The following is a 15,409-nucleotide window of genomic DNA, read 5'->3' on the forward strand; positions in this document are numbered from 1 at the left end:
GAAACCCTTAATTTGTGCCTTTAGTTCCCGCGAAAACTTGAAGAAACGACGTGCAATTTTTCTTTTTTTCTTTTTTTGGGCTAGAATTGCGCCATTTTTTTTGCATCTATTCATTAATTATTAATCAGTTAATTTTTAATATATTTATTTTAGCTATAGTAGAGCGAACATATAATTGACTGTCAAGAATAACGCAGGTTCTAAGTAAATCATAAAGAAGTTCACTTCTTGTGTTAAGAGAATTTAATATTATCATTGCATACTGCACATAAAGTAGACGCCATCAAGACAAAGAAGACAAGTGATCTCCACTAGAAAACAACTAACAAAGCACATTTCATTAATTCATTAATTGAATCATTAACAGATTGCCACAAGAATCTCGTTTCTGCCATTAAGGTCATATCTGGCTTAATTCTTATCATCTAATATAATCAAAATTCGCCTATAACTTTTTGAGTTAGGCCTTTATCATAAGTGACAATTAAACCAACGGCAGAGGTAATGAACAAAAATTTACTTAATGTACTAAAGTTTTCCTCCACACAGACGTCTTGCCGCCAGGGCGGCTACAAAATCAATGATTTCCACAGCCGTCATCAAGGTGCTTCCCAAGATGAGCCCTAAAGCGCCCCCTATATCTGCAAACAGCGCCAACATTGTATATGCCTTCTGTTGAGTCATCTTTTCTACGTTTAACGTCTTATAAAAAATCTTAACCTTAACGACATTTTCATCAATATAACTCTCCGTAATGCCGGGATACCGGTGCATTAAGTCCTGCTTGAATGCCTTGGTCATCTTGGCGTGAGACACAGCATAGTTGTAGATGCGTTCCCGACAGGGGGCGCTGCAGCGACAGGTAGACATGGCGGTGGCGACCTCTTTGAAGGGCGTGGTCAAACATGGAAAAATCGTGATAGGAGAACAGCTTGGGACGTCCGGGAGGTAGTTCATAGGTGGTGACTGGCACCCGCATTTAGCGAGAGTGAAATTAAAGCTGAAAAAATGATGTTCAAAACGCAAAAAGCTATCGTTATTCGTAACGAGAAATTAGCTTTATGTATATTAGCCTAATATTGCAGACCCCCATCTAAATTTAATTCATACAAAAGGCTGTGTACGTCTTTTTCTTATAACAAGAAAGAAATTATTCATGTTGGTTAACGTACGTATTATCATGGACTTCTTTCGATTAAGATAAGGAGACAATCCCTGTTGTGAAACCGACCCCAAAAATGGCCATTTAGTCACTCACTAGCATTCATTCAGGCAGTTCAGCTGAGAGAACACGGGGAAATACGCCAGTTCGCTGTCGTGACAGTTTCCATGAGGAGGCGGTAGGTTCTCCACCTAGGAAATCAGTCTGAGAACTAGAATGGCAACTAAAGATAAGATGGTATAGTCAGACAAGGCTACATTTACCCAGCGGTTGCCTCGACTTGGAAGTTGACTGGACCAGAAATGTGGCTAAACCAGGGAATGAACTAAACCAGGATGTACGTTGGCTAGATCAGGAATAAATGCACTTGATCAGAAAGTTGGCAAGAGGAGATATTGGCCTAGACCAGGAAGTTGGCTACAGCTGGGAATTGGCTAGAGCAGGCAGTTGGCTAGACCCTAGAATGGGTTAGGCAAGGAAGTTGACTACACTAAAAAGTTGGCTACACCAGGGAATGGGCTAGATCAGGCAGTTGATTAGACCAAGTAATGGACCAGACTGGATAGTTGGCTGGATCAGTCATTTGGCTAGACTGGGAATGGACTACACCAAGAATATGGCTTAACCAGGAGATGGCCTAGTTCAGGAATCTGGCTAAAGCAGGAGATTGGCTGGTCAAGGAATCTGGCTAGACCAGGGAATTGACTAGACTAAATACAATCATTGCTTGATAGTATATTTATTAACAATTATTTTACTTGTGTACTTTCAACTAACCATGTAGATAAGCATGTTACGCATATTTAGCAAATAAATAAATAAATAAAAACACGCACCTGAGTTTGCCAGATTGCAATGTCCACAATAGAACCGGGGGTCACCTTGGTGCCAACTAGCTGTGGCACGGGGGTTTCACTCGGAGAGTGAAGCATCACCTTAAAATGTGTAACACATGCCCAGTAGTTATTATGATAAAGGCTTGGTGTTACAATGAAATGTAAGATGGGTGTTATAGTTAGCCTAATGCATATGTGTCATAGATTTTTAAAGTCACCGTGGCTAATATGCGTTTGTCATGGTCTTTTAGCCATCTCAGTTAGGAGAGAATCCAGGTTTATTTGAAGGGGGGGGGGGGGGGGGGGGGTCCGAAGCCGACCCTCCCCCCCCCCCCCCCCTTGGCGTGGGGTTAGTGGCCCGCTGAAGGACCCCAAATTTCTTTTTGGTATTTTAGAGGGCAAACGGTTCCATTTAAATTTGGTACAGTTTAGAACTGTGATTCAGCTAGCCAAAATTCTAAAATCAAGATGGGACCTTTGGGGTGATTTTTTTCGGGACCCCGTGACATCCCCCTAAATCCGCCACTGTCAATTGCTTAGGCTTATAAAAGATGTGACAGACATATTTAATACGGATGTTACAGTCATGTACTTCTGTTATTATAATAATCTAACACTCACGTTATAGTCAGCTGTTAAAGTCGACTTTATTTCGTAGTTTTAGTTATATTACTACAGGTATACTAGCCATTGTAATACAAAAACGTAATTACGTAATAAAGGTGGTATAGTAAGATGTAGAGAGAAAGGTTGAGAGTTACTGGTACACTCACCTCTACACGCACACTCACACACACACACATACACACACACACAGAGAGAGAGAGAGAGAGAGAGAGAGAGAGTACACGCACAGTAAATCCGGCCTCTTCAGTATTAAGGAAATACTCGTCAGTTTCAGCATTGAGAACCATTTGTAGTCCGCTTTCCTTTGCAGCAAGTTCCGTCGTAAGGTTTGATGTGCCTTTACAATAACAAACAGAATGGCTTGATGCAATTGGTGATGCAATTAACACGTAAACAAACACTTCACATAGCACAGTAATCAAAAACACAATACCACACAACGCACCATAAAACCATACAAAACAACAATTATATATCACGACATAGCGCAACGCAACACAATGCAACAATCGCGACACAACACAACACAACATAACACTCTCAATACATAAAGACAACAGAATAAAATACTATACAACAAAATGCAACAGTCACAACATAACACAAGACATCAGAATAAAATACAATCACAACAAAACAATCACAACACAACACAATACATACAAGAGAACAGAATAAAATACTATACAACACAATGAATAGTCACAACATAGCACAACACAAGACAACAGAATAAGATACTATGACAACACAACAATCACAACACAACACAATACATACAAGATAACAGAATCAAATATACAACACAATGCAACAGTCACAACACAACAAATAAAATAATGCAAAACAACACAACCCAACACAACACAACAGAATAGAACACTAACAATGCATTACAGCGCAACTTTAGCATATTCACATATAACATATTACACTTACCAGTTAGTAGTTAACAGGATATAATACATGTTATGTATAACACTTAGTATTGGCATATAGCACATTATAACATGTAACACACATTGCCCTCAAGGTACCTGCATTAAAGGTATAGCAGCGACCTCCGCTTGTCATTGTCTCTGTGAAATTCAGCAAAGACAAGAAATATCCCGCCTCCCAGATAATGTCCTAGAGAATGCAAGAAAGCCATGGCTACTCGTTAATGATTGGTGAGCTGTTTATAGTCAATGGAACCAACGTTACACACTCTAGTAGAAAAACCATAGTGCCCTCCGTAATGTCCTTTTCACATTGAATATTATATATTTATATAACTGGTTTGAGAGGCCGTTACTTGTAATTATGCTACAGGTGTCCTCCATTTTACGCGTTCTCCACAAGTTAGCTTCCTCCTACATAGATGAGTAAAGCAACTAACTGTGACAAATGCAGGGGAATTGGGCTGGAGGTATATTTAGGTATCTTTGAGCGCTTTCAGAACAGCTGGCTTATAGATCTGAGGTTCATATATGGCAACCCACTAAAAGGCTTGTCGCTTGATTTCCGATTATAGACACTGTATAGATTCCCCGCGGGGATTACGCAACAAGCATTCAAGTGGGTCGGCCATATTTGATCCGCCTCATTTTGCTGTTCTGAATGCGCTTTTTCTTTTAGAATATATTGCATTATTAAAAGAAAACGTACCTGGTTGAATGAGAACATTTCCTCTGGTCTATGACCATGAAAACGAAAGAACTCCGACCAGTTGTAGCCCGTTAGATTCATCTGCGAGACTCTCTGAAATCCTTCCCAGGAGAGCCTCGAAGCCGAGTATACGTAGGCCATATACTTGACTCCGGCAGCAGTGACACTGGAGTTTCTGAAGATGTTTATATTACACACAGTGACCGCGGGAAAGACGAGTGAGGGCTCTTGAGAATAAAGAACCTCCACGTTTACGGAGACTGGGTTGCTCTGGTAGTATGCGACTCGGTTCCAGATGTGGTAACAAAGGAAGGCAGCACCTGCCAGAACGCAGCACAACCACGCGGCGCGTCTCACCAAACTGGACTTTGGGTCGACCACGTTCTTGAGTCCTAACACGCTGGCGGACTGGGCGAACGCGACCACGGCGTCTTTGACAGATTCATTGTGGTCAGCGTTGTCGGATGTCAACATCTGTGAAGACGTTTTTTCGCCTTGAGCGGAGACTGCATTTCGTTTTTGAAAACCACCCAGCCACCCGTGCCCCTTAGATACGTCCATGTTAACGCCTTGAGCCGCGGGGAATCAGTTCCTTCTCGCTGGAGGCAATCGTGTTAAGTGTCTGTTTCCAATGTCTGTGTCGTTGCCACTTTTTGTAATGCTTTTGATTAAGGTCTAAATGTTAGCGGTAAGTAAGGCGAAAGTCATTTCTATGGCGCTGGTACATTAAGCTTTGTTTGAGTTCATAATTTTAACAACTCTGCGGATTTGTTTTGGATGAGAGTTGAGTGCTTCCTATTGATTGGTTGAAACCGGAGCTGTATTTATTTCAATACAGGCACTGGACTCAAAACATATGGCATACCTATGTAATTGAAAGACTATTGATGACCAACCCTGATTCTGTAATTGCAAAATTCATATTTATGATCTGATAATGAGTGATGAATAACGTACAAACATTTCCCTTATCTAGATATACTGCAAAAGTGATGGAACTTAATTTTTGTTATACTATACTATTTTCACTTCAATTATCAATTTCAATAAGCAAATCAATGCTCTGAAAGAATGCTTGAACAATATCGAATTAGAAATAATAAATTAATGAATAGATAGATAAATGAAACAAAAAGAGATTTTAATTCATCAAAACTTCGCTTAGTTCCTATTTCGCAGCGTGATATGAGCCCCCTGTAGCCACGGCAAATATTCGGAAGTATTCTTAATCGTTTCTATAATAAAGCAGTATTTCGTCACAAGTTTACAAATTGGTCAATTAGCATCCTCTCCCTCCATTAACCATTGTTATATCGCGTTCCTGTGCGACCCCAACGTTTGCTAAATCAATGTCAACTTCATATGATATATCTCCCACTTAGCTGGATTGCCCGCCAGACACCAAGGTGATCGATGGGATTAGATCATACATTTAGCAAATAACTTTACCAGGTGCTTCATGCACTCAGAATTGTAATGGAAATGTTCTTTAAATGACAGCTTCTTCCAATGATTCCAAAATAACAGGCAACGAGTGTGAAAAAGTTAAAAAAAAAGTACGAAACCGTTCTGAACCATAACAGCAGCAATCCTGAAATAGAGTGTACGGCGTGAACACAAAACAAGATGCGTCATCAGGCAGCACTTTTGTGGATAAATAAGATCGGAATGCGCCCATGCTCTATATAGAAGGCTTCTGTCTTATACAGAATTAAATTGTATCATATGTAGACAGTAATATACCAGTAGTATCCTAGCTAGTACACTACAGTTCAGAGCTATATATATTTATCTCCCCAACAGCTCCGAACAAGGCAAGGGCAAAATTTAGGGATGTTATTCTCAAGACACAGGTCCACGCGATCTCCTCTCCCGCACGAATAAATTCTAGCTTCTGTCAATGCCTAACTTTTATGCTTAATATTAAGATTCAAATCAGTTTTATGGCATAATAGTGCATTTAGGCCGCATTAACGACAGTGGACTAACAGATCCGCGGGTTTTTGGCTTACATATTAAAAACGTGCCGCATAATCCCATAATAAGCCTAAGAATAGATTCCCCGCGGGGAATACACGACAGGCATTCGAGTGGGTCGGCCATATTTGATCCGCGGATCTGTTAGTTCGCTGTCGTGCATGCTACTGCTGTAGTTTCTGTCAGAAACGAATCCCTCTCCGTCTGGACCGGGTGCAATCTCTCACACGTCAGTCAGCCACACCATAGAATTGGTAATGTCTCGAATTTCATATTTAATTGCCATATACATGTACAAATGTTAAAAGAGTACATTGCATACTGTGTAATAATTTACTCTGTTTTCCCCTTATAAAGTGGTGAATATGTTTTATGGTTTACATCTCCTAAAACGAAACATCTTGAAATATTGTTTTTATTACGATATATTTGGAATGTTCCGGAAGCCCAGTGAACGTCTATATACCAGACATGGAATTGCTTTTTGACTTTTGAGCCAGTTATTGAATATATTTTCTTCATTAAGGTTGGAAAATTGGCGGCAAAGGATTCCTAACTGATTCCTGTAAGTTGAATGTCAAAAGCGCTAAAATGTATGTATACAATGTATTAAATAGACCAGTCAACCAAAACCTTAGATGACTTCGACATTTTCCATAATTGACAAAGACGAAAACCATTTCACACTAATTGAACCTTAAGAGGATTTTATTTGCACTTGTATTTGCACTGACTTGCTTGGCGTTGAATTTACTTTACATCTAATTAACAATTTGTCATTTAACTTTACAATAAAATGTTTCATTCGTCCAAGATTCCGAGGAGAACTTTTACGAAGGTGTGCGATTTATCTGACATTGAAAACCTGAGACCAAATCGATTCAGACTTGTTACGTAAACGTCTGGTTTTAGCTGACGATACAATGCCACTTTCATCGAATAAATGGCATCGATCTCTAACAATTATGCAGTAGGCGATTCTTAACAGTACGTGCAATTTCAAAACTTTTATTATTTAAATATAACTATTTCTGTCACATAATGTGGGTCCTCTTCTTCTTGATAGAAGAAGGCTTTGAATAAAATATATGACCACACAACTAGGAAATGCATAGTTTCACCAATTCGTTGTTATTTTTTCTGTAATGTGCACTGTAATTGAAGATATGTAGTGGCGACATTGATTTTATTGTTTTTATTATTATGAAAGTATGTTGCCAAGTTAATTTCTGTCCTTTTTCGCTATTGATCTATGAGCCTTGTTATTTTCGGAAAGTATATACATGAAATATTGCTATTGAAAATATCAGATCCCAGGGGCGGATTGAGAATAATTTGAATGGGGAGGGGGGGATGGCTCGGTGTTCGCTAAAGGGCCCTGAATTTTTTTTTTTTATTGAGGAAGAACGGAGCCTTTGGTACGGTTAAGAACATTCTGCAAAATTCTAATTTTAAGAGAGGACCATTGGTGTGACTTGTTTGCAGAAATCGAAATTTCTAATTCCGCTACTGGATCCATTAGCATTGCATTCATCACCTGTAGAACTCCACAAAATGGGGTATTAAACGGTTCCAGTACTTAAATTATGGTGTTTTCCTCAAAGTATTCATCATCTGAGAATGTGATTTTGCATGTTTCGAACAATGCTAAATCTGTTATTGTGAAAGTCTGCCCCCTATTCTCAAAATACGGAAACATGACAGTTTTTCAGTAATTAAAAAAGAAGAATTTTTGAAAGAAAAAAATGCTGGTTTAGTGGGCTGGGGACAAAGGGCTTTCACTGGTCAGAAATAAGAAGAAAATAAAGTTTGAGCCCTGTTGCAATTTATTCTATTTTTAAAGTTAATTACCCCCTTACAGCTTGTAGTAGGCAGGACGGACATTTAAGCCGGATTATCTGACAGTAATCTAGTGAGACTCCCTGCGGGGAGAGATCGATCTAAAAGCTCTGGGAATACAGCCTTATACAACCGAAAATGACACTATTTAAAACAGCTGCACATTATAGAAAAGAATTAAGTTCTCATAAAAATATTGTCATGTGTTTTTGTCATGTCTCTATTATTCACTATGTCTTTTCTTTTATAAAGGAATTGGGCGTCACAAGGATGAAAAAGCAGTGCCTGTCGTCACAAGAAAATAGATGAACATCTTAAAGAAGGCAGCATTCCTGTGCTCCTGTTATACATGAATTTCCAGTCTGCAGCTACAATAGAAATTGTTAACCTACGTGTATAACCTCATTGTGTTTACCTCAGACCCCCTCTCCATCAGATTTATGGAATTAAACATGCTAAAATGGTAAAGGGGAGACTGACTCGCTCTGAGCAAGAGAATAAGTAAACAGTTATGTATGGTTGATAATTTTCCTCTGATATTAAGATTAACTACAGAAGTGTAAGCAAGATGAATGAAGGATATGCAAACAGTCTGTCAGTAATATAACCAGTTCCAATACAAACAAATTCCAATTGCATAGCTGATTACTACCTATCCAACTTCGGTTAAATATTTCCATCATGCCCAGGGCCTTACTATTATAATTAGGGATTATGTAAAAGGTAAAACTTGCTCTCTGGAGTCTAAAACACATCATAACAATTTTAGAGTGGTTTTATCCTTAGAAACGATCCCCTGGTCAGGCAAACTATGGAGAGGTGACCTCTGACATTTATTGTAATTATAATTTTTGACTTGATGCAATCAATGCTAATACTGACATAACTGCAAATAACAAAGTTAGTTATGAGAGATCCTATAACCTTTTTTTGTCAAGGAGGGGTGGTTTTCTGTTAAGAGACGAGCCTCTAGCCAGGCAAATTATGGAGAGGTGACCTCAAACACTTTTCGAACTTGGTGCAATCAATGCTAAAATCCTGACATTACTGAAAATAACAAAGTTAGTGACGAGAGATCCTATTGCCTTTTTTTGTCGAGGAGGGGTGGCTTTCTGTTTAGAGACGAGCCTCTAGCCAGGCAAATGATGGAGAGGTGACCTCAAACACTATTTTGACTTGGTGTAATCAATGCTATAATCCTGACATAATTAACTACTGTCCAGAAGCATGGAGATCATTTCCTGTGAAAGTAATTATCTAGGCAAATATGGAGATGTGACCTCTGACATATAATTTTTTATTTGCTGTATTTAAACCCTGACAATATTGGAATAAAAATATAGTTACTTTCGATTCTGAAAGTTGTTTGTCGTTTAAAGCGTCAAAATTATGTCTACCTCAAGTGAAATTCGGTGAACACTTCTTCTACTGCTCTGAATGCTATATATTTATACATAAACTCCAGGCAATGCAAGATTGCATAATTTTTTCTCCGAAATGCAAATCACCATATTCAATCTATCAGTTAAATACTTTAATCAAAGTGCAAAACATTTCATCATGCAAACAATTTGCAAAAGTATTCGCTTTTTCCATAATGCGCTTAATGTAAGATACGGAATTAAGTCCTGTACATAAAATAAATAGTATACATACAAAAGATCACCACGCATTATTATAAAATTAGTCTTAAGCTTTCAGAAAATAAAAGTTAACAAAATGAGACCTTTCCAGTTAACAAAAGCTGGAATGTAAGGTGGCCTTTCGCAGTGTAAAAGGTGATAGTTGAACTTTTGAAAACTGAAAGTTAATGAAAATGTGAATGACGGTCTTTCCGAGACGTAAAAGTTGATAAAAAGATGACCTTTTACAAATGAAAGGTGAAAGATGACCTTTTCGTCAGGAAAGGATGATGAAAGATGAGGGATCATCTTTCGATAACATTTTGTGGATGAATGAAAGGCGATAAAAGGTGTTTTTTCATGCAGTGTTTATTACAGTGATAGCTATGAAAATTAATGTACAACAACAACAATAACAAATATACACGTAGCTTACAAAAGGATAATTGAGTCATTGTTAATATTAAAGTTGCACTTTTATAACATGCCACAGTCAAATTTTTTTCCCAAGTAAATACTGGACCGCGAGAACTGCGCAGAAATCCACGATTTCCACAGCTGTCATCAAAGTGCTGCCCAATACAAGCCCTAAAGCGCCCCCTATATCGGCAAACAGCGCCAGCATGCTGTAGGCCTCCTGTTGTGTTATCTTCTCTACAGTCAAGGATTTGTAGAAGACCCTTAGCTTTAAGAGGTTCCTGTCTATGTATTCCACCGTGGTGCCTGGGTGCCTTGCAACTAGTCCCTGCTTGTAACCGTCGGCCATCTTGGAACTGAACATGGTGTATTCGTAAATAGTCTCACTACAGGGGGCATGGCACCCACATCGATTGAGGGCTATAGAAAATGTCTCGAAGTCTACATCCCAACACGGTAATAACTCGACTGGGGAGCACTCCGGAACGTCGTCATGGTAACGGCCCCAGGGGACCTGGCAGGAGCACTGCTTCAGAGTCAAATTGAAACTGAAAGGACGATTACAAAAGATGTGATTTTAGGAAAATATTTGATTTTGTGGTATGTTTTCATTTAAACAGCAGCGCAAATGTGTTGTAGAAGTTGTAAAAGCCCGGACATAAACACATTACATGTAGAATAGATAGACGTAGAACAGATATATTGATTGATACGAAAAGTTTAACATGCCGGCAGATTATACAAAACTTGTATCATTGCACATGTAACGGAGAAAATCCCCTGAAAATACGTTATGTTGTTTGTCAGAGTACAGGTATTTGTGCATCTACTTATTGGATATGATGATACTTTTAACTTCTTTTCACTTTCTTTCTATATGTCGCGCTTTGTGTTGCAAATTCAACCACTTTGCTACTTACAAACATTCTTCAATACAGTTTACTGTGGAGAACTTGTCAAAGTAAGCCAGCTGTCGTTCCTGACACTTACCGTGTGGAGGAGGCAAGTTCTCCACCTACGGAAATTAATAGAACCCTCGCTTAGCAAAATTACCAATATAATGCATGTTTAGCTCAGTCATTAATATTATAACGACACAGGCTTAGTACAGTCATTAGTATACAAAGGCTACTTAGTCATTGATGCGACGCATGCAGCTCAGAAATGCTCAGAAAAAAAATCTTGCGAATGCAAAACAGTACGTCCACAGAAAAAAAAACATTTTACTGTATATTTCTTATTTTGCATCTCTCTCTCTCTCTCTCTCTCTCTCTCTCTCTCTCTCCTCACTTGTTTCACAGATAGGACCAGGTCCACGATTCCACCCGGTGCCACTGGAATGCCAAGAAGAGGAGGAACGGGAACATCATCCTGCTCGTGTATCATTATCTGAAATAACACAGGGCATCCGTCAAGTATTATTTCCACGGGGATACAATGGCAGAAATGTGAATTTCGTAGAATTTTCAATACTTTCTTTCACCACGGTTTTACGTATTCAGAACCGTGCCGTTTACATACCATAAAACTTCATGGTTAAAAAGGTGACACACGCTACACTTACTGTGAAGCCAGCCTCAACGGTAACCGGCCAATACTCGTGTAGTTCCGCGTCAAGCAGTAAATCCAAACCCGCGTATTTAGATGCGAAATTAGTACTTAGTTTTGGGGAAGAACCTGCCAGAAAGTAACGCAAATATTGATTACAACTTTAAAATATGATGATATAAAAGTCCAACGATGTCTTTGGATATCAATAAATATATTTGGCTATCTGTCGAAAAATCTTACTTTTAAAATGCACATATATTCACTTTGTTATCGTGTTATCTTGACTTACCTGCGTTGAACATATAACACATGCCAATAGGTGTTACGCGTTCTGTAAAGTTGGCCGGAGAGAGTGGCCGAGTGGACCACAAACAATCCTGAAACAGTGTTCTATCTTTAATATTGCTTACCAATTGTCGTATTTAGTTTTAAATATACAGACGCTGTTTGGCTTGGGGTTTGGATCCGTGGTTGAAAACGGGAATAAAAAATACTGGGCCGTAGATGTTTGACTTGTGTAAATACCTGTAGCTTAAAGTCACAGTGATTTCAGCTTATGATCCAATGTTGACTATATGTTTCTATTACTTACGGGTTAAAAAAAAACAAATTTGCTGAAGTTTTTTAAGAATAGATATATAAATGGCAGGCTGAGATAAATGACCCTTATAGTTTCGTGATTAATTATAATCTCATTGCCATCATTCCAGTCATCATTACCTGTTTATCAGAGGACGCGCTTTTGTTTCAAAATCATCTTTGCCCAAAACAAATTATTTACAACCGGAAACCTTAAAGGAAGGGAAGGGGGGGGGGTGTTCTTAACAGCTGTACACAGGGACAATGAAATTGATATAACTACACACCGTTCAAAGTGACAGGAATGGTAGGCTTAAGAATGGAAGTCCGGGATCCCATATGATTAGTACATATATAAGGCTTAGTCGGAGAATTGGGATTAGTATATGGGACGAATGTAAGATGTACAAAGAAAGGGACTACGGTTATTGGCGGACTACCATCCCTGCCACACTGGGGCAAATTGCCCTATGGTAAATGGGTCGTATTACCTGCCCAAATGAGAACATGTTTTGTGCTTTGTGACCATGTTTCTTGAAGAACTCCGTCCAGTTGTAGTCGGAGAAATTCACGTGTTCAATCCTCTGTAACCGGTCCTTCACCTGTCCTCCCAGGATATAGGTGTATGCGATGTCTCTGTCCACTGAAGTATTCAGACTAGAGTTCAGGAACACGTTGTTGTTACAGATGGTCACGGCGGGGAATTCCAAGGAGGATTTATACTCCACCTCCATGTTAACGGCAACGGGGTTGGTGCTGTAGTAAATGATGCGGTTCCACATATGGAAGATGAGAAACCCCGTTCCTGCCAAGACACAGCACAGCCATAGCAATCTCCTGAAGAGACTGGAGTTTGGATCGACGGCGTTCTTTAATCCGAGGACGCTGGCAGACTGGGCAAACGCTATGATGGCGGCCTTAGCCGTGTCGGTCTCTATCTTCGTGGTGTCCGAAATACGAATGTTGTCTTCTCTTAATTCACTTTTCGGGGAAGTTCCGTTGGTTTTTGGTAAAGAGCAGACAACTCCACCTCTGTTACCTTGACATTTTTCCTCTCTGTCAACCATCTTGTCACTAGAATATCTGGCTTTCTTTCCTTTTTGAGTTATGAGCAACTATGACAAGGTGAGCAAGGTATCCCACATCCTTCATACCAAATCGATGTAGCCTAAGGGCTCATTCCCAATGTAACTATCGTTCTACGTATATTGATCCAACTCCGTGAAGACTCCGGCTGAATGCAAACAGATACACAGATTAACACGCATCATCCTATTTTCAACGCACTCGTATAAACGCTACATTCTACTCAGGGGGGGGGGGGCGTGTAAGTTGCTTAATCTGATTGTATTCAGTGAGTGTCCCCGAGAAGTTGGATCGGTCAACGTAGAAATAAGCCCTTAATAACTTACTGATTGACATAAACTTGTGACAAACGCTATGTTGAAACCACCACCATCGATTGCTGTGTATAGACGTGGTGCGTCTCCTTCTGCATATTTTTAGAAAGTTTTGCTGTTTGAATATTACTCTTTGTTTGCATTGTTTCATTTGAACAGGTAACTGTGATTTTCATTGTTGAATTCTTCCTGCTTGGTGAAAACAGGCTAAGGATAAAATCGATGACAGTATCTCTGGGAAAGATGCTCTTTCAAAGTTTGTCAAATGGCTCATTAATACCACCAATTTATTTATTCTGTTTAATATTGTTTGTGCTTTTCTTTAAGAAATGCTAAGGATATATTTGTGCTTTGATTCTGTAGTTGAAACATATCGCCGAAGCAACTGCTCCGTCCTTTACTATTTGTACCTTGTAATGTCGGGATGATAGATACATGAAATATTGCTATTGACATTTCCGAGGTCTCCATTAGCATTGAATTGAACTTTTGTAGAGCTGCACTACCTTTGGTGTCAGTTAGTTTGAGTGCTAAAGTCAATTTTATTCATATACAATGGCAACCAATCATCAGCGTGGTTTTGTTGGACAATGACAGTTGGGTATGATGAAAGCAATAATAATAGAAAGATGAGACAAAATATTGATTTTCAGCCATGTACAAAAACGTTAAACTTAAACTATTCAACCTGTCTCAGAGATGACTACATGTACTAGTATAGGTAAATGTACAAAGCAATCCTCCAACACAACCATATCTCAAGTTTGGAAAATGACAGAGGAGTGATAACAGAAAGATATGAGACAAAAGATTGACGGACGTTTTAGTGTAGATTTAAAAGGTCAATGTATTCGATATTTATCATAGATGGGTACAGGTGAACACGGGTGTATTTCTCCTGTCATATTGGAGAGACTGAAGTCTCTGTACTAAGTGCAATGGCATTTAAATATAGTCTCTGTACTAAGTGCAATGGCATTTAAATATATTACATGTGCAAAAAGCCATTTATCTTGTCAAGTCCGTTAACCGGGGCAGAGGGTGGGGGGACAAAAAAAAGTTCTCCTGGTCGGAAGTGGTAGGAAGTGGTAGGCTCTGCAGCAAAATGTATTTTTGTATCTGTGGCATTTTGGAACAACAAAAGGGATAAAAAGGACATTTTTTTCAGAAAAAGACCCACTTTTGCATCGCTTTCTGCGCCCCGAATGTGTATGCACATATTGCAAATTCAGAGAGGCAACTACGTGTACATAATGTCTTTACATAGCATGTATGAGGGCTGTGTGTTGGGATATTAGCATCATCGTATGGAAATGACCATGGTCGACTTACATTAAACTAAAAACTAGTGGGGTCTGAATTCTGTTGGAATAGGAAAGAGAAACTGAGGTACTAGTAGCTCCACCTTGAGGAGGGGGGCGGTAGTTTATATTTATTGCTGTCTCTTATTACTATATAGTGATCTCAATTTTTGGTATATTTTGTGAAAAATGCAGTCCCATTTTTTATTACTTGTCGACGTATTAAAATGCAGTAGGTTCATTTTATTGCCAGATTTTGGACATAAACCAGTCCGTCCAGTCCTTGGTCCACATGGTGCTGCGACCTTGATTAACCTCCAGCACAGCGCAATCTCTTCATCTCATCTAACACAATCTCGTATGTTGAGGCGCTAAAAGATGGTCAACTACACCGACTGTATTCACGCACCACCTAAAAATAAAACATATGCTAGACAAGCTGATGACGCCT

The 15,409-nt window shown here is 39.1% G+C and overlaps 2 protein-coding genes across 3 annotated transcripts; both read right to left on the reverse strand.

The window, feature by feature from the left end:
* Positions 1–247: 247 nt before the first annotated feature.
* On the reverse strand, positions 248–5,082 carry LOC106179007 (acid-sensing ion channel 3-like). The gene is made up of 4 exons (XM_013562462.2): positions 4,273–5,082; positions 1,999–2,097; positions 1,259–1,353; positions 248–1,000 (listed from the first exon to the last, which is right to left on the reverse strand). The coding sequence occupies exons 1-4, from the start codon at positions 4,831–4,833 to the stop codon at positions 529–531; spliced, it is 1,227 nt and encodes a 408-aa protein (XP_013417916.2). The 5' UTR covers positions 4,834–5,082; the 3' UTR covers positions 248–528.
* A 4,991-nt stretch (positions 5,083–10,073) lies between these two features.
* Positions 10,074–13,574, reverse strand: LOC106179008 (acid-sensing ion channel 1-like). 2 transcript variants are annotated; one of them, XM_086994027.1, is made up of 4 exons: positions 11,692–12,153; positions 11,418–11,516; positions 11,048–11,142; positions 10,074–10,675 (listed from the first exon to the last, which is right to left on the reverse strand). In XM_086994027.1, exons 2-4 carry the CDS (start codon positions 11,511–11,513, stop codon positions 10,204–10,206), a joined length of 663 nt encoding a protein of 220 aa, XP_086850153.1. In that variant the 5' UTR covers positions 11,514–11,516; positions 11,692–12,153; the 3' UTR covers positions 10,074–10,203. The 2 variants fall into 2 exon arrangements, with proteins under 2 accessions (XP_086850153.1, XP_086850154.1); XM_086994028.1 differs by lacking the exons at positions 11,048–11,142; positions 11,418–11,516; positions 11,692–12,153 and adding an exon at positions 12,749–13,574 and having other exon boundaries at positions 10,461–10,675.
* Between the last annotated feature and the right edge of the window lie 1,835 nt (positions 13,575–15,409).

This window comes from Lingula anatina, chromosome 8 (assembly GCF_051362555.1).
Source record: "Lingula anatina isolate TDL-2025a chromosome 8, LinAna3.0, whole genome shotgun sequence".
Lineage (NCBI taxonomy): Eukaryota > Metazoa > Brachiopoda > Lingulata > Lingulida > Lingulidae > Lingula > Lingula anatina.